The following is a 25153-nucleotide window of genomic DNA, read 5'->3' on the forward strand; positions in this document are numbered from 1 at the left end:
TTACGTTTTTATATATGGATTTAAGTTATAAATACCCAATCAGTGTAGCATGTTCTTTTCTTGGGAACATAGACGGGAAATATTTTCTTCAAGCATTACCAAATGAATGTTGGTTACCTCCAAAATTTGGTTCAATTAGCTAACTGAGACTTTAATTGATAATTAATAAAACGACAGAGTAAAACGGTCTTACAAAAGAATAAAGATGCAAAGCTGAAAAAGGCAGAGGGTACACCATAAATAAAGACACGAGTGAGAGATTTCTCATTTTTCTCATACATTAACTTGACCTTTTACCGTGTCGAATTTAAGAAAATATTTTTTTTTAGATCTCTTATGTATAAATGAAAGATTTCTTAGTGTAAAAATAAATCTTCCATGTGAATAAAAGAGGTAGGGTCCCAAAAAATCAATTGACCCCATTAATATATGCTTGTAATGCCAATTTCCCACACAGTACCTCATGATTTTTTAAATTACAAAAGCCAACACTAGTATAGTACTAAAGGGTAGTACCGATGCACGAAAAATTTCGCGTTTACACAAAGTTTAGGGAAGGATCATATCATACTTGGCTAATTCCATGACTCAAACCGTAATCTATAAATCACATAAAAACGACGTTACCGTTGATCCAAGACTACCCTTAAACACTACATAGTACTAGGACATAAAATACTTCCAAGAAGAAACATACGTCTAGCAATATAGAGAAGAAAAGAGAAGATTCTATGTTATTTTTTGGGCCACCTTTTACTGGTTTAAACCCAACAAAAGACTCCACACATAACTATAAATATAGACAAACTACTAGTTCTATATTTCTGGATTTTCTCTTCTTTTGCTTGCACCATGTTCAACAAGCACAAGCAGGCCGCAGACAGCTCGAGATGATTGCCCGGACGCCCTTCTGAAAAGAATTTAAATAAATCAAAGGAAAAAGTTTAGCACAAGGATAAGGTTACATATTTGTAATCTAGATAAAGGAGTTTCCAAAAAATCTTTTTTCTGTATAAATGAAATTATCTTGTTAATTAAACTTTAACATTTAGTGTAATAAAAATCTTTAACATAAACCCAAAAAAGTGATAAACTTTACTAGTAGCATTTTCGTTAGAACTCATCAACCACTCTTCTCTTTGCTTTTTCTCTGTCAAAAAGATAACCATTTTAAGCACTGTCACTTCAGAACTATTCATCAGATGGTTTGACACCACAAAAGAATGGCGATCACTTTCAGTTTTTGGCCCACAAAATGTCTCTTCATTTCTGGCAACCTGAATATATGATTATATACGTAAAAATCTACTAAAATCTCAACGACAAGAATGGATTGTTCTAGTGATGAGCACCCTCCAATTCCAACCAAGAGGTTGTGAGTTCGAGTTACCCCAAGAGCAAGGTGGAGAATTCTTGGAGGGAGAGAGCCGAGGATCTATCGGAAACAACCTCTTTACCCCAGGAGTAGAGGTAAGATCTGCGTACACCCTATCCTCTCCGGACTTCACTAGTAGGATTATACTGGATTGTTGTTGTTGTTGTACTAAAATATCAACAAGTACTACATTTGAGTCTTGATCGCCGCTAGTAGTGCTTGTGATAAGGATAGACGCAAGAACGGATTAACAATAAAAGTTACGAGTTCACATAAGTCAGTAAGTCACAGGTTCGACAGAACACACTTAGCTTATTAGTAGTTATAAGGACCTACCCTTGTAGGCTTAGCATAGAGCAACTCAGGGGAAATCTTGTAGAGATCTTCATCAATAGGATTTTTGGGCACACTTTTAGCTGTTGGAGGAGATATAGGAACAGGGCTTGGTGCTTCTTTCTCAAAATCACACACCACCCATGCATCTTTTCTTGCTTCTTTGTAACTTGCCTTTTTCTGCCCATCATAATTTTACAGTTAACTTTTGCACTTCATATACTATAAACAAAGGATATATCCGGAGAATATCACATCCAATAGTAACCTAAGCTTGTTGAACTAATTTAATTCTTGAATGGAATGGATATAACAAGTGGCGTATCCACGAATTTCACACAAAAGAGTTGTCAAAATTCAAAAAAGTAACCACATATAAAGAAAAGGGATTTCAATATACTTATCTACCTACACATTATAATTTTCTAACAAAAGGGTATCAATCTCTTGGACAAAGATGGCTATGCCATTGGCTACAGGGAGGTACCCAGCCTTACGATACCGGATTAATCTGAACCCAGTACTATTGACGCAGAGTATAATTATGTGCAAAAATTTATTAAAACTACAACAAATGAATGAAGTAGTAGATATGAATACGTAACTAAAAAATATAACAAGTTGAATGCTAAAACTTAGAGATTGAACCCATAGAATTTAAATTTTGGATCCGCTTTTGATCGACTATAACATAGAAATAAGCTAAGAAGCTAATGCTCATAAGTGTGGCGGAGCCACCTTTGTTCAAGGGTTAATAAATACTTTTTTTTGTCGAAAAATTAGGCAGTATAGTTAGTAAAATTACCTTACGACGAGGAACAACAATCATGGTAGGTGTAACAATATCATTCTGGTAAAGATCACCAGTGACATACAAATCAGAGTCTTGAGAATAGCTGTAGTGAAACAAACTAGCTTGCCTAGCTGATTCAAAACACTCTGTAAAAGGAATTGGAATTTCATTATTGTTACAATCCCAGCTACCAAATGCTGGAACAAGGCTTCTCTTAAAGTAATAGTTGTTCTCCTGTTTTGAACCCAAAAAAAAAAAAAAAAAAAAAAGACAAAATCAAAATCAAGAAAATTGAAAATCCCATGTCTGAAAAGACAAAAACAAGAGTTACTTACATCCATTTTGGTGTTATAGCAAAGAAACCAGTAAAATCTTGGAGATTGATCACTCTTTAAACTCTTGAGAGTTCAAACTTACCTTCTTTTTTTGTACTTATTTTAGTAGTAAATGGATTTTATGAAAGTAGAGGACTCGGAGGATGTTTTATAGGGCCTGAAATGGGATTCTTTTACATAGTGATTTGTTTTTTTTTTACATAGTGATCTTTTGTTGGTGGAGGGTTTTTAAAGGTAAAAAGAAGAGAAAACAGGACTGAGAATGAAAATTCAAAGAGAGTACTCCTTCTCAAATTTCCTAATTTTAAATTCGGATATAGAATTTTTACGTTATTTTTTCAAAACAACTTTTATGCATTTGTAAACTACATAGTAAGTATTATAAGTCATAATAATTAATAATTTAAAATATTTAAAATATATATATAAATTTTGCGATAAAAAAATATTTAACTCTCGAAATTGGAACTCAATCTTATAAATTAAGACGAAGGGAGTACTATTTATGTTATAGTACAGTAGAAAAAAGCTGAGAAACAAAGAAGGGACCAAAGCCCAGATATGAAAAATGTGAATAGCAGACAAGAGGGACAGAGAGAGGTAAGGCAGAAAATTCAGCTTTACTCTTTTTGCTTTAAGGAATGGGAGAATTTATTTACTTTTCTCTCCAATTTGTTTGGTCTTTACTGAGACAGAGTATATCCCGATGGATCATTAGTATAATACAGTACGACGTTGTTGCTTTCTGAAAATTAAATGTAAAACATGAATTTAAGGAAAGTATCAAAAGTTTGAAAATATACTTTTTAACCCCACACGCGTCACAATGAAAAGCTTTGTGCTTTGTGCATATTCATTATCCATTCTTTAACTTTTCGAGTCGTTTACGTTCTATTTATTATAAATTAAAATTATTTTAAAATATTATTTTTTATAGTTATCTTTTATATTTTATAACAAAATAAGTATTTATATTATATATTACTATTGATACATGAAATACGTTATTTATATTTTTCCTCTCTCTTTTTCAAGTATAAATATCTTCTCTTTCAGATTTTTTTTTTCTTTCTCTCTCTTCCTTCTCTCTCTTCGAGCAACCCAAACCCTAGTATTGATGGCCCGTGAGAAAGAAGAATCTCTCTCTTCGAGCAACTCAAGATACGCACCTTAGTATTAATGGTCGGCGAAACATTAGAATAGAGTAGAAGGAAGCCAGGAAACAGAAAAGAGAGAATTTTTCGAACGAAACGGAGCAATGTAATGAACTCTTATCATAAATTTATTGTATGGATCCGACCGACTTTCTTTTCTTCTTGGCCGAAAAATGCCCTCTCCGACGAACTTTCTTCTCTTCTTTGCTATTTAGTCACATAAAATGATACAAATACATTGTATTCTGTACAAATTCACTCAAACACATTATATTTTTATATAAATATATTTTTTGTGCATGTATTTATGTATTTCGAAGATCTGTATTTTTTTAATACAGCTGAATACACTTGTATTCATACATACTGTAATGCATGAATACATAATATAAATATTGAAATACACTGAATACAAATATTAAAATAGAACAAAATATAAACATTGAATACATTTAATTTTAAAATACAATAAAATACAGTAAAATACACTGAATACAAATAGAAATACAATGAATACAACTAATTAAATATACTGAATACAACAGTAATAACATGTATTAGGAATAACTAAAATATTGTTAATACAAATACATTTGAATATACTGAATATAAAATAGCGAATTCAGTAAATACAAACATTGAATCTAATGAATACAACAGTAAAAAAAAAATTGAACACACTAAATACAAAAGTTAAATACAATAGTTATATACAACTAAAATATCATTCTAATTAATTGTGTTGATAATGAGACATGTTAAAATTGATTCTGTTGAGTTATATTAGAAGTGTATCACGCTAATTGATATTATTTCCCTTATTAGACTGCTAGACATACCTATTTTTAAGGTGATTGCCATTACTGTATTCATGAATACATGGCGCGAATACATGTGAATGCATGAGCGTACATCTGGACTGCCCTGATTTTAGGCATTTTTTGTTGCTGCTCATAAATACAGCAGCGCGAATACAACGAATACACTACCGTATCAACTGAATAGTAACTATATGAAGTAATTATGTATATGGTAGCTATAGGAAGTTAATAGCCACTAAACAATAGTGGTTTCTGAAAATTCCTCTAGAATCTATTAGGGAAAATAGCAGGGGTCGTTTTGTAGGGCGTATAAGAATAATATTAAATAAGATGCATTAGTAATACTTAGATTAATAATGCTAGAATTAGTTATATTATGATTATTTCTTATTGACTGTTTGGTTTGGTGTGTTATAAATAGCATGTACTACATAATTTTTTTAAGAATTATTTATCTCATAAAATCAAAATAAGTAAATATATCATATGTATCAAATTAAATTTGATTTTCGTCTTTGTGGGCTCAAAAGATATCCAATTATCTTTACATCGATAAAGAAATTCACCATACGACAATCTACACTGATTTTTTCATAGAAATTTGTCCATTTTTCTTTTATGCTTAATTATTTACTCAAATGATAATTTAATAATATTTATCGTATAAGGGAAAAGGGCCAAATATACCCCTCTACTTTCGGATATTGTCTACATTTAACCTTAGTTATACTATCCGGTCAAACTTACCCCTACTGTTATACTATCCGGCCAAATTCACCCATACCATTAGCAAACTCTTAAAAATTACCCCTTGATTTCTTAAGTAATTCAAAATCTTTCAATTTTCTTTTATTTAAATCACTTATTCTTGTTGCTCTACTATATTCAAAAATTATTATTGATGTGAATGCTAAAGGTACTAGACTATACAAATTATTCATGGATATTTTTAATTACCAATGCACCCACTTCTCTTCTTGTGATAATGGGTTTGGAATTGGTTTAAAATTTTATTTATTTTTCAACCATATACGCACCGTCGAATTCAATGGGTTTATTAATTGTGTATTATATGCAGCTGGTCATCATGTATGTACATGTATATTCGAATATATTTTGTTATTATCTATTAGTATAAAGTTCGATCGACTAACTTAAAAGTGCATAATGCGTAGATATTTGATTAAAGCAAAGTTAAATCCGACAATGTAAAGTCTCCAAAGAACTTAACTTCTATCACTAATACTTGCAAAGTCTCCATATCTTTGGTACAACGAATTCATTATAGTTGGAATTATGTAAATACTTTTGGAATTTAGACAAACTATCTAATTTAGATTCTTCAATTTACTTTATTTTGTTTACTAACAGTTGTATTATTTTGATATTTCTTTTTCTTATTTTTTTTTCAATTAAGAAAGCGAGTAAATGCTAATTATTTCGAAAATAATGGATCAAGAAGAAGAATAAGTGACTTAATTAAAATAATTTGGGAGATTTTGGGTCACCTTACGGACTGAGGAGTAATTTTTAAAAGTTTGTTGATGGTAGGGGTGAATTTGGCCGGATAGTATAACGTTAGGGATAAATTTGGCCGGATAGTATAATAGAGGATAAATGTAGACAATATCCAAAAGTAGAGGGGTATATTTGGCCCTTTTTCCTTTTTTCAAATATCAAGAAGGAACTAACTTCTTTTTTTCCAAAGTTTCCATTGGAGTAAAGAGTATAGGAGTGTTTGTTATAATTTCAATGAACAAATTAAGGTTAATATTGTCAATTTTATTCTTAATTAATGTTAAAAGATGAATTCATTAATATGTGAAAATAGCCAAAAAAATTAAATAAAGTGGACCGGAGGAAGTACCAAACAATAGATTAATAATACAAAACTAATATATTTATTATTTTCCTTACTTAAAGGATTTTTCTTCTTCTAAAATCTTGAATTATGGGAAAAAATATTTTGATCCGAAAAAAAAAATACTTTGGCAAAAAATTAGTACGCCCAAACAGGCTAGAAGGACTGTAAATTGGATATGGTAAGGTTTGAACTTTGAATTGTTGCAACGGCGCGGAGGAGCAGTTACCGCAAAGTCTATTCGGTGAAGGCAACGAGTTAAAGCTGTAAAAGAGGAATTGGCAGGTCAGAGAGTTGTCACAGTTTCTGCAGTCATATTTTACAGTCCCTAAGCGGAGACTTTAAATGGACAAAAATATCTTAGGATTGGAAATTTGAGCAACTCAGAATGTAAAATTTAGGAAAGTTTTTCGTTTACTAAAGTTAATTGTTGTCTCATCAAATGATAATTCAGCAATTGATGGATTGATTTCTTTCCTTGATATAAACTTCTTTCGCTATTTTCAAAGTTATCAGAGAGCATTCGATTTCCTAATATATTGGAGTGCACCATTGTATATCTACCCTATGGTTGGAATTTAAGACATTTCACCAACTAAATAATTTCCTTTTATTGTGGGAGCTAGTTAAATTAATCTTAACATATTTTTATTCTGTTAGTACGTAGAAAACGAGAAAATAATCTCCTATGTTCACTTATACTTGAAATAAAAAAAGTAATTTTGCAAAAATTATTTTGTGCGTTATTTTCAAATTTATTATGTGTAAAAATAAAGATTACTTGATGTTTGTTAATCTCGAGTATTTCATTCTCACGGAGTATTACCAAGTACAAACCTCTCTTTTTAAGAGCACCCATTTCTAAATGTATTTTTTTCCGGGGCGAAGTTAGAGTATTATGTACGAGTTCAAATGAATTTCATTATGTTGCTTTATTGAGACTAATTATACACTTTGTGCACACGTGTATTTATCTTTTCCTTGCTAGTGAGTTAGCTTAGCTTTGTTAGTTTGTTAATATGGTTATTAGTTAGAGGACATCTGTTGCCAGTTGTCATGTGTGTGAGTCACGTGTACTGTTAAGGGGTTTGGACATTTTGTACAGTTGGAATATTCAACACATTTTTTCCCAATTATATTTCACAGAGCTCTCGAATCTTCTTCTCTCATTTCCTCTTTCTTAGCTAGGTTTCTGCTCATCTGCCATTGGAGCTCATCTCAGCTCGATTTCACTTCATTCACATAAGATTTTGTCATGGTATTAGAGCGGAGGTTCTAATCTCTAGCTTAATTTCATTTTTGGTCCATAAAAATCAAGGTTCGATATTGTTTCGTTTTGAGGTTCGAGGTCAGCCCCAAATTTAGGATTGGTACAGAAATCGGGTGATTAAGAGTTCTCTGCACATACATATCGACTGGGATCGTGGCAATTGAAGAAAGCACATCGGATTCTCCTAATCCGCTACTCGATTCAACCAACCCTCTTTACATGCATCCATCCGAAAATGCAGGTTCCATGCTTGTACCAGTGCCTTTTGATGGATCGGGATACAAGTCATGGAGGCGAGGAGTACTTAGGGCTCTTTCTGTGAAGAACAAAGTAGGCTTCATAAATGGGAAGTGTGGAAAACCAGACTCAAAGGATCCCACTTTTGATCAATGGGAACGATGTGATAATGTAGTGACCTCGTGGATTTTGAATTCTCTTTCGAAGGATCTAACAGACAGTCTGCAGTATGTAAACGATGACAAGGAGCTTTGGCAGGAGTTGGAGGACAGATATGATCAAACCAATGTGGCAAAACTATATCAATTGTAGAAAGAAATGAGTGATTTGAGTCAAGGAACACTCGATATTACATGGTACTATACTAAGATAAAGAAGTTATGGGAAGAACTGAACACCTTGAATACACATGCTCAATGCAAGTGCCAGTGTACATGTGGTGCCCAGACAAATATGCAGAAAGCTGAACAGGACAGGAGGTTAATTGAATTCATAATGGGATTAAATGAGGTGTACACTGTTGTGAGGGGAAGCATCTTGATGATGAATCCCTTGCCTTCCTTGGAACAAGCATTTGCCATTCTCATCCAGGAGGAGAAGCAAAGGGAGATGAAACCAAGTAATCAATTGATGATCGATTCCATTGCCTTGAGTGTGAACATGACAGGAAATAACATCTTCAGAACCAACTATGGTTAACAAAGAAATGGACCTCGAGGGAATTCCTACACAAACTACAACCAATCGAGTAGCACTTGGAGCAATGGCTTCCGGGGAAATTACTCCACAAACAGACCTCGACCAGTTTGTGATTACTGCAAGAGGCCAGGGCACACTAAGAAAATGTGCTACAAGCTTCATGGTTATTCACAAGACTTCAAGTTCAATAAAGGAAAACGAGTGGCTGCCAATGTGTTTGGAGATTATGGTGATAAGGATAGTCGTATATGAGATGGGGAAAAGCTACAGACTCAAAAAGAGGGACGAATGATGCATAACCTGACCAAAGAACAATACAATCAGCTCATCAGCATCTTAGAAAATTTTCAGAATGGAAATGATGAAGACAATTCTGGCATGAAGGCAGGAGCAGTAAACTTTGCAGGTATTTCAGCTTACTCTACTTATTTTGACTCTTGCAATTGTTCATATGAATATTATAAGACAAACACTGACTCTTGGATACTTGATTCCGGGACCACAAATCACATGACATATAACAAATCCATTTTAACCAACATTAAGACCTTAGTTTACCTTTTTCTAGTTACATTGCCTAATGGATATAAGGTAAAGATGGCACTAGTAGGTGATGTAGTCTTAAGTCCTAAATTCAGCCTCAAAAGAGTCCTTTTTTTGCCCAGTTTCAAATTCAACCTAATATCTATCCATTGTTTGACAGTTCAATTTGATTGTTATGTCATCTTTACTAAGTTTTCATGTATTCTTCTGCAGACCCCTTCACTGAAGAGGCTTTTGGAAATTGGTAAAGCTACTGATGGCATATAGTATCACATCTCAAATCTCTGCAAGACTGTTATAACTTCCACTCAAACTCCATCTAGTATGTCTAATAAGAATAATGTGCACCCTCATTTGCATCCTGTTTCCTCTGTTGCATCTAGTTTACATGTTTCATCTCATGCTTGTAATAAAAGTGGTGTTGATCCTCATAAACACTCCATTGTTAATACTCAATTCTTAAGTAGTAAAGAAAATATTTCTGTGTCAAATGCATCTACTTCCACATCTACATCTAATGAAAACATGGTTGAACTTTTGTGGCACAATAGATTAGGACACGTGCCCTTTGCTAAAATGAAGGGAATCCATGAAATACCAACTAAATTCACACCTAAATAACCTTTCCTATGCCCCATATGCACAATGGCTAGACAAAGTAGACTACCCTTTCCAGAAAGAACCACCCTCACAACCAAAATTTTTGAAATATTACATGTTAATTTGTGGAGACCATATCATATTGCAACTCATGACAGACACAAATATTTCATCACCTTTGTAGATGATTACAATAGATGTACATGGGCAAATTTATTGAGTTATAAGAGCAATGCCCTACAAACCATAAAAGCATTCTTTGCTATGGTGAGAAATCAATTCAGCATCTCTGTCAAAACTATAAGAACAGACAATGACACTGATTTCACCAGTCTAGAGGCTACCTCTTTCTTTCAGTCTTGAGGAGTTGTACACCAAAGAACCTGTCCATACACACCCCAACAAAATGGGATAGTGGAGAGAAAACATAAGCACTTGCTAGAAATAGCAAGGGCATTGTTGTATCAATCAAAACTACCCTTACAATATTAGGAAGAGTGCAGTCTTATCTCCACTTATACAATAAACACCTCTTCTTTCCTCAAAGGCAAATGTCCTCTTGAACTACTTTACAAGAAAAAACCTTGCTACTCACATCTTAAAAGTTTTGATTGCCTGTGTTTCTCTACTACACTTAAGACCCATAAGGACAAGTTTGAAGCTAGAACTTTGCCTCATGTGTTTGTGAGGTATCCATTTGGGACAAAGGGTTACAAAGTGTTAAATATAGCCACAAAAAGGATCCATGTTTCAAGAGATGTAGTGTTTCATGAGGATGTCTTTCCTTTTTCTTTGATTTCCAAATCAAACAAGGTTTTCCCTTCATTTCCTCAAGCCAATACAGACTTGACATCTGATTTCTTTCCTCCCAGAGAAACAGTTTCAAACTCACCAGACCAATATCACAATATAGTGTCACCTAAGCCTTCACATAGGCATTTGTCACCACAGTCCAGCTCCAACAAAATACAAATCACAGAATTCAACCACAGTGAGCACTTGTCACCTAATAACAATTACCAAGAATCTTCACCTCACATTGATAGCTCAAATAGTACAGGTCATCAAGAGCACCAATTAATCCCCACATAAATTAGACCCTCTAGGACACACAAAGTTCCTACATACTTAAAGGATTATAACTACTCTCTCCCAAAGTTGCATTCTCTGCAGCATCAACCTTCACTACAAACTAACTTCTCTAATGATAGTCAGAGTATTCCCTCCCTCTCTGTTGCAACTTATGTACCTAATGCACAATATCTCTCTCTTAATGTGTTAAGTTCTGATAGCCAGTAATTGGTAATAAATATTTCACATGAACGTGAGCCTGGTTCATATGAAAAGGCAGTTGTAAGTCCTGCGTGGCAGTCAACCATGAATCAAGAATTTGAGGCACTGAGCGATAACAATACATGGAGTCTAGAGTGCAATAGGGTGCAAGTGGGTTTTAAAATAAAATACAGGGCTGATGGTAGTATTGAGAGGTTCAAAGCTAGGCTAGTGGTGAAGGGATATACTCATCAAGAAGGGATAGATTATACAGAGACAGTTTCACCTGTTGTGAAGATGACAACTGTGAGGGCACTGGTTGGAACTGCAGTGAAGAAGGGATGGCAGATATTTCAGTTAGGTGTAAACAGTGAGTTCCTTCATGGAGACCTACATGAGGAAGTTTACATGGAGGTGCCTCAGGGCCTGGTGGTTGACAAGCCAAGTTTAGTATGCAAGTTGAACAAGTCTCTATATGGACTCAAGCAAGCAAGTAGGCAGTGGTATGAGAAATTGACTGTAGCATTATGCTCTAAAGAATACACACACTCAATGTTTGATTACTCATTGTTCCACAAAAGGAATGGATCCTCAGTAGTATTTGTGGTTGTCTATGTGGATGATGTCATTGTAACAGGGACTCATCAGGAAGACATTGACTCCTTGAACAACTTCTTGCATGAAATTTTTAAAATAAAAGATTTGGGAAGGTTGCACTATTTCTTAGCGATGGAAGTACTTTACAAGGAAGATGGAGTGCTAATATCCCAAAGAAAGTTCACTATGAATCCGCTGAAAGAGTTTGAGTGTACTGAGTATACCAGTCTGTCATTACCCCTTGATCCTTCTAGAAAGCTAAAGGTAGATGAGAGTCTACTATTGCCTGACCCTTCTAACTACAGGAAACTGATAGGGAAGTTGAACTTCTTAACAAATACAAGACTTGATATATCCTACAGTGTCCAGCATCTTAGCCCGTACATGCAGTCACCTAGGGAAGCTCATTTGAAAGCTACATACCATTCTCTGAAATATTTGAAGGGTGATCTAAGTCTGGGCATATTCCTTACTAATAGCAAGGACTATGGAGTTGGGGCCTTTTGTGACTCAGATTGGGTAGCATGCCCTGAGTGAAAGTCAGTCAGTGGCTACATTGTGTTACTTGGAAATAATCCCATCAGTTGAAAATCAAAGAAACAATCCATTATTTCCCTATCTTTAGCTGAAGCGGAGTATAGAGCAGCTAGACAGGTTATGGGTGAGCTAGTCTGGTTGGCTAGACTCCTTGAAGAATTGAATATTCCCCTGAGCTTGCCTATTCCAGTATTTTGCAACCACCAAGCTACCTTGTAAATAGACAGAAATCCAGTATTCCACGAACGCACAAAACATATAGTAGCTGACTGCCACTTTGTTAGAAACAAGCTGCAAGAGGGGCTGATTTCTTTGCATCATGTATCTACCAATGAGTAGCTCGCAGACATCTTCACAAAATCACTAACTGGAATCAAACACTCAGATCTACTTGGCAAGTTGGCAATGAATTCCTCCCTTCCAACTTGGGAGGGGGGGAGGGGTGTATTGAGACTAGTTATACACTTTGTGCACACATGTATTTATCTTTGTGCACATGGGTTTAGCTTTGTTAGTTTGTTAATATGGTTATTAGTTCGTGGACAGTTGTTTAGATCCTGTCATGCTTATTAGTTTGTGTCATGTTAATATGGTTATTAGTTCGTGTCATGCTTAGATCCTGTATTGTATTAAGGAATTCATCATACACATATAAATATTAAATTACGAAGTCAATAATTAAAATGAGCTTTGAGTGCGATAGTAAATTCATCTGATTTTTCGGGGAGTAATTGCAACGAATTATGTGCAGCTAGCAGTTCAAATAGTAGTTAGGAACAGAGATATTAGAAAATAAAGAAAAAAATTTGCTACCTTGAAATTTTATCGACATTTGTGTTACGTAAATAAAGAAAGGCTAAATGACAGTTGTCTGTCCTTTGTTTCCCTCAATTCTTCATTCCTAGTTTCTACCATTTCAATTAAGACGATTGGGTCTAGTGCAGAACTTAATGATAATGTCGCGGCAACTTTATTTACGTATTCTAGTGGCAGAGACAGAGACCATAGATTTGAAGTTGATGAGCTTAGAATTTTAATTCTTTTAAATTATTAGATTTTAAATTAATAATTTGTATATATTTAATGAATTTTTTTAATATAAATATAAGTTTGACCAAAAAAAAAACTATAATTACCAAATATATATATATATAAAATTACCAAATATATATATAACTTCTGGTATACTTTAGTTTCAGTTTCAACCCTCTTGATACGAATTAATGCAGCATCTTGTGAGGTACTTCATTTTGGCCCAAGGAGTCCAAGCACTTGGATCAGCATATGCAATTTATTGATGGAATTTTTACATCGTATAGGACACCAAACTGTTTATCCGTAAAATGGTACAGTTGAATTTATACGTGGTTTTTAGACAAGTGAACTAATTTGATCCTGAAATAATATAATAATTGAAGAAATATACAATACAAAGCCTTAGAATGTAAATGAGATAGCAAAGATGATGATTCCGTGAACATAGTTTTCGAATACACCAATGATGAGATCAAAAAGCGAAAGAGTAAAATTGTATAAAGTTTTGTATAAAATATAGTATATGTTCTTGCCAAAAGTTTCGTGTCCTTTAAAATGGTAATTGTGATGACCCAAAATGTCATCTTTAATTTAAACATTCATTTCTGTGTTCTAAAACCTCGAAAAGTATTATTTATCATTCCTCGACTTGCATACGCAGTCTGTATAATTTTTTGAAAAGTTTTTTTATGTGAAAAATGGATTAAAATGTGAAATAGAGCTTTAAAACTCAATTAAGTTGACTTTTATCAATATTTTGAGCAAACGGACCCGGATCAGTGTTTTGACACTTCCGGTAGGTCCGTATTGTGATTTGGGACTTGGGCGTATGTCCAAAATCTAATTCGGAGGTCCCTAACTTGAGTTATCGGTATTTGTTGAAACTTGGAAGTTTGAAACCTTAAAGATTCCAAAGTTTGACCGCGGATTTGACTTTATTGATATCGGGGTCGGAACCCGATTCTGAAAATTTGAATAGCTTTCTTATGTTATTTATGACTTGTGCGCCAAATTTGAAGTCATTCCGGATTTGTTTAATACGTTTTAGCATGAGTTTTGTAAATCGAAAAGTTTGAAATTCACAAGTCCGAATCGAGGCGTGAATTGTAATTTCAACGTTGTTAGATGTGATTTAAGAACCCAAGTAAGTCTGTATTATATTTTGGGACTTGTTGGTATATTCGGATGGGGTCCCGAGTACCCCGAGTGTGATTCAGATCGAAATCGGAACAAAAATTGGACTTAAGCAAAATCTGGAATTTTACTGCTTCTGGTGCCTTCGCTTCTGCGAAGCCTTGGCCACAGAAGCGGCTCCGCAGAAGCGAGAAATCCCTCGCAGAAGCGGCCTGGGCGAACTGGGTAAAAAGCCGCAGGTGCAGAACTTTGAACGCACTCGCGCGTCCGCATAAGCGGACTCTATGATCGCAGGAGCAGAAGCGCAGATGCACATTTTTCCTCCACAGATGCGAGGCCTCGCCTGGCAGTACCACTTCGCAAATGCAAGATTTTTCTCGCAAATGCGAGCTCACTAGTGCAAAAATTATGTCCGCAGATGCGAAAGTGCTGGACAGAATACATAAAAATCACGAGTTAGCCATTTTTACTTATTTTTGAGTTTTGATTCTCGAATTTGAGCGATTTTAAAGGGCCTTTTCACGACTTTGACTTGGGTAAGTGTTCTATAACCAAAAGTGATTATATTTCATATATCCATGTCAATATTCATCATTTATTTTGGATTTAGATGGAAAAAATTAGAATTTTTGTAAAACTTTATAAAAAACGAAAATTTAGGATTTGAAAGCCAATCCGATGTCGGAATTCGATAATTTTATAATGGTTGAACTCATATCGGAACGGTTGTTCGAATTTTGTGAGATTTTTTGGAATTCGAGATGTGGGTCTCACTATCAATTTTTAAAATGAATTTCGGATTTTAAACCGAAAAATTAGTAATTTCATATGGAATTAATTCCTACGATTCCTGTTGAGTATATTGAATTGTTTGTGACTAGATTCAAGGTATTCAAACACCAATTTGCGAGGCAAAGGTTTATTGGAATCTTGAGTTGGTTGCAAATCGAGGTAAGTGTCGTAGTTAACCTTGACTCGAGGGAGTGAGACTTATTTGTCTATTTGCTACGTGATTTAATGTGCGAGTACAACGTACATGTGAGGTGACGAGTACTTATGCATTGTGGTTGAGTCAAAGCATGCGGGTAAAATTTATTTATTGTGAATAATTGCCTATTTAATTAAGATATTCCTACTTAAGTTATTATTGTTTATTTGATCATTCTTCATGAAATTATTATTGAATATTATGGAAGGTGAGGTCGATATTCTGGTATTGAATTAATTGATAAGTATATATCCCCTCATTTTAATACTCTTCCGAATTTATATTATTATTTTTATGGTAGGGAAGAGTGTAAAAGCACGAAAGGTGATGCCGTGCCATTTTCAAAGAGTGTAAAAGCACGAAGGGTGATGCCGTGCCAGAAAAGAGTTAAAGCACGAAGGGTGATGCCGTGCCAGAAGAGAGATAAAGCACGAAGGGTGATGCCGTGCCAATCTTATTATTTATTTATCAATTTATGGAAAGAATGAGAGTAAAAGCATGAAGGGTGGTGTCGTATCATTTTCATATTATCAGCTGCTCATTTTATTGTTGATGAATTAATTGGCTGCTATGTGACACTTCTCATGCTGAAATTTCTATATCATTCCCCTTCGCTTGTTCCTTCCCAAATTTATAAATTGTTATTTATTGTGTTATTGTTTCTTCATATTTATATATACTTGTACAAGTTATTTACGTACGTGTCTTGTCATAGCCTCGTCACTACTTCGTTGAGGTTAGGCTCGACACTTACGGAGTACATGGGGTCAGTTGTACTCATACTACACTCTGCACTTCTTGTGCAGATTTTGGAGTTGGTCCCAGCAGCGTACCATAGACTTGCTCGGATTCAGCTACCCAGATGAGACTTGAGGTATAACTACACAGCGTTCGCAGTTCTGAAGACTCCTTCTATCTTATCTTAGTTGTGTATTATCTTTCAAACAACTTGAATTTTATTCAGACCTTTATTTGTATTATTCTAGTAGCTCGTGCACTTGTGATACCAGATTCGGGGATGTATTTGGATGGTTCGATTGTTATGGTCTCCCACACTTAATTTCAGTAATTAACTTCCGTTTAAATTGATTTGTTTAAAAATGGTTAAGATTATTTTAACATTGGCTTCCCTAGCAAGTGAAATATTAGGCGTCATCACGGTCCTGAAGGTGGGAATTTCGTATCGTGACAAGTTGGTATCAGAGCACTAGGTTACCTAGGTCTCACGAGTCACGAGCAAGCTTAGTATAGTCTGAAGGATCGGTACGAAGACGTCTGTACCTATCTCTTAGAGTCTATGTAGTTTAGGAACAATATCACTTCTTCTTATTCTGTCATGTGAATTTTATTCTATCATCGATGATTGAACCATTATATTCTTATTCTCTCGCAGATGGCGAGAACAAGTAATACATCTAATGACGGACAGGGACCGAAACCCCCGGTGGCAACTATGACTAGGGGTAGAGGCCGAGGTTGTGCCAGGGGCCAAGGTAGAGGCAGATGTAGAGCTTAGTCTAGAGTTCGAGAAATAACACCTGTTGTAGAACCTCAGTTGAATTTGGAAGCAGAGGTTCCAGCTCAGACTGTACCTATTGTACCAGTCTAGGTCCCGGAAGGATTCATAGCTACCCCAGTACTTCAGGATGCTCTAGTCCGTTTGGTGAGTCTTATGGAGGGTGTGCCCCAAAATGGTACATTTCCAGTGGCACCAACTGTCTCATAGGCTTAGGGAGGAGCACATACTCCCACTACTCCTGCTCCGGAGCAGATGGCTCCCTAGTATCAGGCTCCAGCAGCCCCGCCAGTTGGGTAGTTCATCCAGTTGTTACGGCATAGGCCGGTGATAGGCCCGCTATATTTTTGAGGCTTTATTGAGGTTGGACAAGTTTACTAAGCTCTTTCTAGTTCACTTCAGTGGTACACCTTCAGAGGACCCACATGATTATCTTGACCGATGCCATGAGGTGTTGTGGAACATGGGTATAGTTGGGACCAATGGGGTCGATTTTGCTGTATTTCAGATGACGGGTTCCGCCAAGAGGTGGTGGAGAGATTATATGTTGATCAGACCAGCTGCGTCGCCTGCATTGACTTGGGAGCTGTTCTTACGGCTATTTCTAGAGAAGTTCCTCCCTATCACATTGAGAGAGGATTACCACAGGCAATTTGAGCGTCTCCAGTAGGGCAGTATGACTGTTACTCAGTACGAGACCCAATTCGTGGATCTAGCCCGTCATGCTCTCCTTTTACTTCCTACTGAGGGAGAGAGAGTGAGGAGGTTTATTGATGGACCTACTCACCCTATCAGGCTTCAGATGGACAAGGAGAACGTAAGTGAGATTCTCTTTCAGGCGGCTCCTAATGTTGCTAGGAGGATCGAGATGGTTCTTGCACAGGAGAGAGGGCAGGGGTCTGATAAGAGGCCTCGTCAGTTTGGTAGGTTCAGTGGTGCCTCGTCTGGAGGCAGGGGTAATTTTGGTAGGAGTCATCCTCCCAGGCCGTTTCATTCAGCGCTCCAGGCATCCTACAGTACACCACCAGCTCCTATCAGTACACCTCTGATCCATAGTTTTCAAAGTGGTTACTCAGGTCGACAGGGACAATTTCAGGGTCAACAGTCACAACAATCGAGGTCCTGTTATACTTGTGGTGATCTGAGACACATTGCTAGATTCTGCCCCAGGTCTCAGGGCAGCATGCAATAGTAGGGTTCTCGTGCTATGATTCTAGCACCGGTTGCTTCACCGCCTGCTCAGCCAGCTAGAGGTAGGGGTTAGGCAGCTAAAGGTGGAGGTCAGAATATTAGAGGTGAAGGTCAGGCTGTTAGAGGTGGAGGCCAGCCAGTTAGAGGTCGTCCCAGGGACGCAACTTAGAGTGGTGGGGCCCAGCCCCGATTTTATGCTTTTCCAGCTAGGCCTGAGGCCGAATCATCCGATGTTATGATTACAGGTATTGTTCCAGTTTGCCATAGAGATGCTTCAGTTCTATTTGATCCAGGATCTACTTATTCCTATGTGTCCTCTTATTTTGCTTCATATTTGGTGATGCCTCGTGATTCTCTAAGTGCTCCTGTGTGTGTCCACCCCGGTAGGAGATTCTATTGTGGTAGATCATGTCTATCGTTCGTGTGTGGTTACTATTGGGAATCTTAAGACTAGCGTGGATCTTCAACTTCTTGATATGGTAGATTTTGATGTCATCTTGGGTATGTATTGGTTGTCACCTTATCATGCTATATTGGATTGTCATGCCAAAACGGTGACCTTAGTTATGCCTCGGTTGCCTCACTTAGAGTGGAAAGGGATTCCTGGCCATTCTACCAGCAGGTTTATCTCTTATGTGAAGGCTCGGCGTATGGTTGAGAAGGGCTGTCTAGATTATTTGGCTCATATTCACGATTCTAGTGCGGATGTTCCTTCTATGGATTCAGTCCCAGTTGTCCATGAATTTCCAGATGTATTTCCTACAGATTTGTTGGGGATACCACCCGATAGAGATATTGACTTCTGTATTGATTTGGTTCCGGGTACCCAGCCCATTTCTATTCCTTCTGGGGTGCACCATGATTATTTGTAAAGAAGAAAGATGGTTCAATGTGGATGTGTATAGATTATCGACAGTTGAACAAGGCTATTATCAAGAACAAGTATTCGTTGCCAATAATTGATGACTTATTCGATCAGCTTCAGGGTGCCAAGGTGTTTTCAAAGATTGATTTGAGGTCTGGTTACCATCAGTTGAAGATTAGAGCATCCATGTCCCTAAAACAGCTTTTAGGACTCGGTATGGGCATTACGAATTCCTAGTGATGTCATTTGGGCTGACAAATGCCCCAACAACATTTATGGATTTGATGAATCAGGTATTTAAACCTTATTTGGATTCTTTTGTGGTTGTATTCATTTATGATATCTTGGTTCACTCTAGTAGTCGAGAGGAGAATGAGAAACATCTTTGAATTGTGCTTCAAACTTTGTAAAATAATCAGTTATATGCCAAATTCTCAAATTGTGAATTTTGGTTAGACTCAGTTGCCTTTTTGGGGCATGTAGTATCGGCTGAAGGCATAAAAGTGGATCCTAAGAAGATTGAGGCAGTTCAAAATTGGCCTAGACCTACTTCAATTACAGAGATCCGGAGTTTCCTAGGTTTGGCAGGTTATTATCGCCGGTTTGGTTTTCATATATAGCATCTACATTGACCAAATTGACCCAGAAGGGTGCCCCATTCAGATTGTTAGACGTGTATGAGTTGAGCTTTCAAAAGCTCAAGACTGCTTTGACTACGGTGCCAGTGTTGCTATTGCCCACACATTCAGGAATCAGGATCTTATACGGTATTTTGTGATGCATCTCGCGTTGGGCTTGGTACAGTATTGATGCAAGATGGCAGGGTGATTGCATATGCATCGCGGTATTTGAAAGTTCACGAGAAGAATTATCCTGTTCATGACTTAGAATTGACAACCATTGTCCATGCACTGAAGATTTGGAGGTATTACCTTTATGGTGTCTCGTGTGAGGTATTCACTGATCATAGTAGCCTACAATATCTGTTCAGGAAAAAAGATCTCAATTTGAGGCAGAGAAGATGGTTGGAGTTGTTGAAAGACTATGATATCACCATTTTGTATCACCTCGAAAAGGCCAATGTGGTGGCCGTTGCTTTGAGTAGAAAGGCTATGAGTATGGGCAGTCTTGCTTATATTCCGGTTGGTGAGAGAACGTTAGTTGTAGATGTTCAGACTTTGTCTAATCAGTTCGTGAGGTTAGATATTTCAGAACCCAGTCGGGTTCTAGCTTGCACAATCGCTCGGTCTTCTTTATATGAGCGTATCAGAGAGCGATAGTATGATGATCCTCATTTGCTTGTCCTTAAGGACACGGTACGACACGATGTTGCCAAACAGGTTGCTGTGGAGGAAGATGGAGTTTTGCGGATGCAGGGTCATATTTGTGTGCCTAATGTGGATGGGCTTCGTGAATTAATTCTTGAAGAATCCCATAGTTCCCGGTATTTTATTCATCTAGGTGCCGCCAAAATGTATCAAGATTTGCGGCAACATTATTGGTGGAGGAGAATGAAGAAGGATATAGATGCATATGTATCTCAGTGTCTAAATTGTCAGCAAGTCAAGTACGAGCATCAGAGACCTGGTGATTTGTTTCAGAAGTTAGAAATTCCTGAGTGGAAGTGGGAGCGTATCACTATGGATTTTGTTGTTGGGCTCCCACAGACTCAGAGGAAGTTCGATACAGTATAGGTCATTGTGGACAGGTTGACCATGTCAGCAAATTTCATTCCAATAGCAGTTATCTATTATTCAGAGAGGTTAGCTGAGATTTACATCCGCGAGATTGTCCGCCTTCACGGTGTGCATGTGTCTATCATTTCTGATCGAGGTACGCAGTTCACCTCACACTTCTAGAGGGATGTACAACGTTAGTTAGGCACGCGGGTTGAGTTGAGTACAACATTCCATCCTTAGACAGACGGACAGTCCGAGCGCACTATTAAGATATTGGAAGATATGCTTTGCGCTTGTGTTATAGACTTTGGAGGTTCTTAGGATCAGTTCTTGCCACTTGCGGAGTTTGCCTATAATAACAGCTACCTGTCGAGCATTGAGATGGCTCCATATGAAGCATTATATGGGAGACGTTGTCATTTTCCAGTTGGCAGGTTTGAACTGGGAGAGGCTCGGTTATTATGTACCGATTTGGTAAAGGATGCCTTGGATAAGGTCAAGATTATTCAGGATCGACTTCGCACAGCTCAGTCTAGGCAAAAGAGTTATGCCGACCATAAAGTTCGTGATGTTGCATTCATGGTTGGAGAAAGAGTATTGCTCCAGGTTTCACCTATGAAGGGTGTAATGAGGTTTGAAAATAAGGGCAAGTTGAGCCCTAGGTATAACGAACCCTTTGAAATTCTTGAAAGGGTGGGTGAAGTAGCCTACATGCTTGCACTACCACCTAGTTTATCAGCAGTTCATTCGGTGTTCCATGTGTCTATGCTCCAAAAATATCATGGTGATCCGTCCGATGTATAAAATTTTAGCTTAGTCCAATTGGACAAATATTTGACTTATGAAGAGGAGCCGATAGCTATTCTAGCCCGGAAGGTCCGACAATTGAGGTCTAAGAGTTATCCTTCAGTTCGGGTGCAATGGAAAGGTCAACCGATTAAGGCAGCTACCTGGGAGTCCGAGTCGGACATGCAGAGTAAATATCCACACTTTTTCACCAGCTCAAGTACTTTTCTAATTCCGTTCGAGGACGAACGTTTGTTTTAGATATGGAGAATGTGATGACCCAAAATATCATCTTTAATTTAAACATTCATTTCTGTATTCTAAGACCTCGAAAAGCACTATTTATTATTTCTGAACTTGCGTGCGCAGTCCGTATAATTTTTCGGAAAGTTTTTTATGTGAAAATGGATTAAAATGTGAAATAGAACTTTAAAACTCAATTAAGTTGACTTTGGTTAATATTTTGAGCAAACGGACCTGGATCTGTGTTTTGACAGTTCCGATAAGTCTGTAGTGTGATTTGAGACTTGGGCATATGCCCGAAATCGAATTTGGAGGTCCCTAGCTTGAGTTATCGGCATTTGTTGAAAATTGGAATTTGAAAGCTTAAATATTCTAAAGTTTGACCGTGTATTTGACTTTATTGATATCGGGGTCGGAACCCGATTCTTAAAATTTGAATAGCTCTGTTATGTTATTTATAACTTGTGCGCCAAATTTGAAGTCATTCTGGATTCGTTTAAATCATTTTAGCACGAGTTTGGTAAATCAAAAAGTTTGAAATTCACAAGTCCGAATCGAGGCGTGAATTGTAATTTCGACGTTGTTAGACGTAATTTGAAATCCCAAGTAAGTATGTGTTATGTTTTGGGACTTGTTATATTCGGATGGGGTCCCGAGTACCCCGAGTGTGATTCGGATCGAAATCGGAACAAAAATTGGACTTAAGCAAAATCTGGAATTTTGCTGCTTCTGGTGCCTTCGCTTCTGCGAAGCCTTGGCCAAAGAAGCGGCTTCGCAGAAGCGAGAAATCCATCACAGAAGCGGCCTGGGAGAGCTGGGCAAAAAGTCGTTGTTGCGGAACCTTGAATGCACCCGCGTGTCCGCAGAAGCGGACTCTACGATTGCAGGAGCGGAAGCGCAGATGCACATTTTTCCTCCGCATATGCGAGGCCTTGCCTTGCAGCACACCTTCGCAAATGTGAATATTATGTCCACATATGCGAAAGTTCTAGACAGAATACATAAAAATCGGGAGTTAGCCATTTTTACTCATTTTTGAGTTTTGAGTCTCGGATTTGGGCGATTTCAAAGGATTTTTTCACGACTTTGACTTGGGTAAGTGTTCTATAACCAAAAGTGATTATATTTCATAAATCTATGTCAATATTCATCATTTATTTCGGATTTAGAAGGAAGAAACTGGAATTTTTGTAAAACTTTTCAAAAAACAAAAATTTAGGATTTGAAAGTTAATTCGATGTCGGAATTCGATAATTTTTGTATGGTTGAACTCGTATCGGAACGGGTATTCGGATTTTGTGAGTTTTTTTCGGGATTCGAGATGTGGGTCCCTCTACCGGTTTTTAAAATGAATTTCAAATTTTAATCCGGAAAATTTATAATTTCATATGGAATTGATTCCTACGATTCGTGTTGAGTATATTGAATTGTTTGTGACTAGATTCGAGGCATTCAGACACCAATTCGCGAGGCAAAGGTTTATAGGAATCTTGAGTTGGTTGCAAATCGAGGTAAGTGTCGTAGTTAACCTTAACTTGAGGGAGTAAGACTTGTTTGTCTATTTGCTACGTGATTTAATGTGCGGGTACAATGTATATGTGAGGTGACGATTACTTATGCATTGTGTTGAGTCAAAGCATGCGGGTGGAATTTGTTTATTGTGATTAATTTCCTATTTAATTAAGATATTCCTGCTTAAGTTATTATTGTTTATTTGATCATTCTTCATAAAATTATTGTTGAATATTTTGGAAGGTGAGTTCGGTATTCTGGTATTGAATTGATTGGTAAGTTTTTATCTCTGCATTTTAATACTCTTCCGAATTTATATTATTATTTTCATGGTAAGAAAAAGTGTAAAAGCACGAAAGGTGATGCCGTACCAATTTCACATTATTATTTATTGAATTATGAAGTGAGGAAGAGAGTTAAAGCACGAAGGGTGATGACGTGTCATTTTCAAAGAGTGTAAAAGTACGAAGGGTGATGCCGTGCCAGAAGAGAGTTAAAGCACGAAGGGTGATGCCGTGCCAATCTTATTATTTATTTATCAATTTATGAAAAGAATGAGAGTAAAAGCACGAAGGGTGGTGCCGTGCCATTTTCATATTATCATCTGCTCATTTTATTTTTGATGAATTAATTTGCTGCTTCGTGACACTTCTCCTACTGAAATTTCTATATCATTCCCGTTCGCATGTTCTCTCCCAAATTTATAAATTGTTATTTATTGTGTTATTGTTGCTTCATATTTATATATACTTGTACATGTTGTTTATGTACGTGTCTTGTCATAGCCTCGTCACTACTTCGTCGAGGTTTGGCTCGACACTTACGGAGTACATGGGGTCGGTTGTACTCATACTACACTCTGCACTTCTTATGCAGATTTTGGAGTTGGTCCTAACAGTGTACCATAGACTTGCTCGGATTCAGCTACCCAGAAGAGACTTGAGGCATAACTGTACAGCGTCCGTAGTTCTGAAGAGTAAAGTCCCCTTCTATCTTATCTTAGTTATGTATTATCTTTCAAACATCTTAAATTTTATTCAGACCTTTAATTATATTATTCTAGTAGCTCGTGCACTTGTGGCACCAGATTCGGGAATGTATTTAGATATTTCAGTTGTTATGGCTATTCCGCACTTTATTTCAGTAATTGACTTCCGTTTAAATTGATTTGTTTAAAAATGGTTAAGATTATTTTAACGTTGGCTTGCCTAGCAAGTGAAATGCTAGGCGCCATCACAATCCTGAAGGTGAAAATTTCGGGTCGTGACAGTAACTGATCTCACTATTTATAGCTATGCCTAGGGAAAAAGGTCCTAGAATCGTGCCCTCCTTTAATGCCAATTATGAGGGTCATTGATGAAGATGTAATGTTGAGCATAAATGCCAAATTCTTTATAACGGACCGTCGCTCTTAATGCTGTAGAATATTCCTTAGTAAATGCTACCGGGCGCAGGGCATTTAATATACTTTTATGGACGTTATCCATTCCGGTGACAAGCGAAGTGGCTGTGTTCGGTCCTCAGCCATTCAATCTTGGATTCCACATGACCTTATTTTAGTCAGCCACATGTCATATCATATTTTACCCTATACAGATAGTCCCCATGCTTTTCGGTGACATAAATTTGTATTACCGGGAAGTTGGTAGAGACACCTTTTTGGCGGGAATTACTATAATTTCCTTTGAAGGTCTCTGACAGTTGATTAGACGCACGTCTCTCTGCATTTATTGCCCCGAACACGCGTAGTCCCATGATTCAGCACAATTTTTGCCGA

The 25153-nt window shown here is 36.9% G+C and overlaps 2 protein-coding genes across 2 annotated transcripts; one reads left to right on the forward strand and one right to left on the reverse strand.

Moving 5' to 3' along the window:
* Positions 1–679: 679 nt before the first annotated feature.
* LOC142161769 (uncharacterized) lies at positions 680–3470 on the reverse strand. Its single transcript, XM_075245138.1, has 4 exons — positions 2837–3470; positions 2514–2735; positions 1712–1888; positions 680–910 (listed from the first exon to the last, which is right to left on the reverse strand). The coding sequence occupies exons 1-4, from the start codon at positions 2840–2842 to the stop codon at positions 857–859; spliced, it is 459 nt and encodes a 152-aa protein (XP_075101239.1). The 5' UTR covers positions 2843–3470; the 3' UTR covers positions 680–856.
* Positions 3471–8161: 4691 nt separating this feature from the next.
* Positions 8162–8491, forward strand: LOC142175701 (uncharacterized). Its single transcript, XM_075242679.1, has one exon. The coding sequence runs from the start codon at positions 8162–8164 to the stop codon at positions 8489–8491; it is 330 nt and encodes a 109-aa protein (XP_075098780.1).
* The last annotated feature ends 16662 nt before the right edge of the window (positions 8492–25153 follow it).

Source organism: Nicotiana tabacum, chromosome 22, assembly GCF_000715075.1.
Source record: "Nicotiana tabacum cultivar K326 chromosome 22, ASM71507v2, whole genome shotgun sequence".
NCBI lineage: Eukaryota > Viridiplantae > Streptophyta > Magnoliopsida > Solanales > Solanaceae > Nicotiana > Nicotiana tabacum.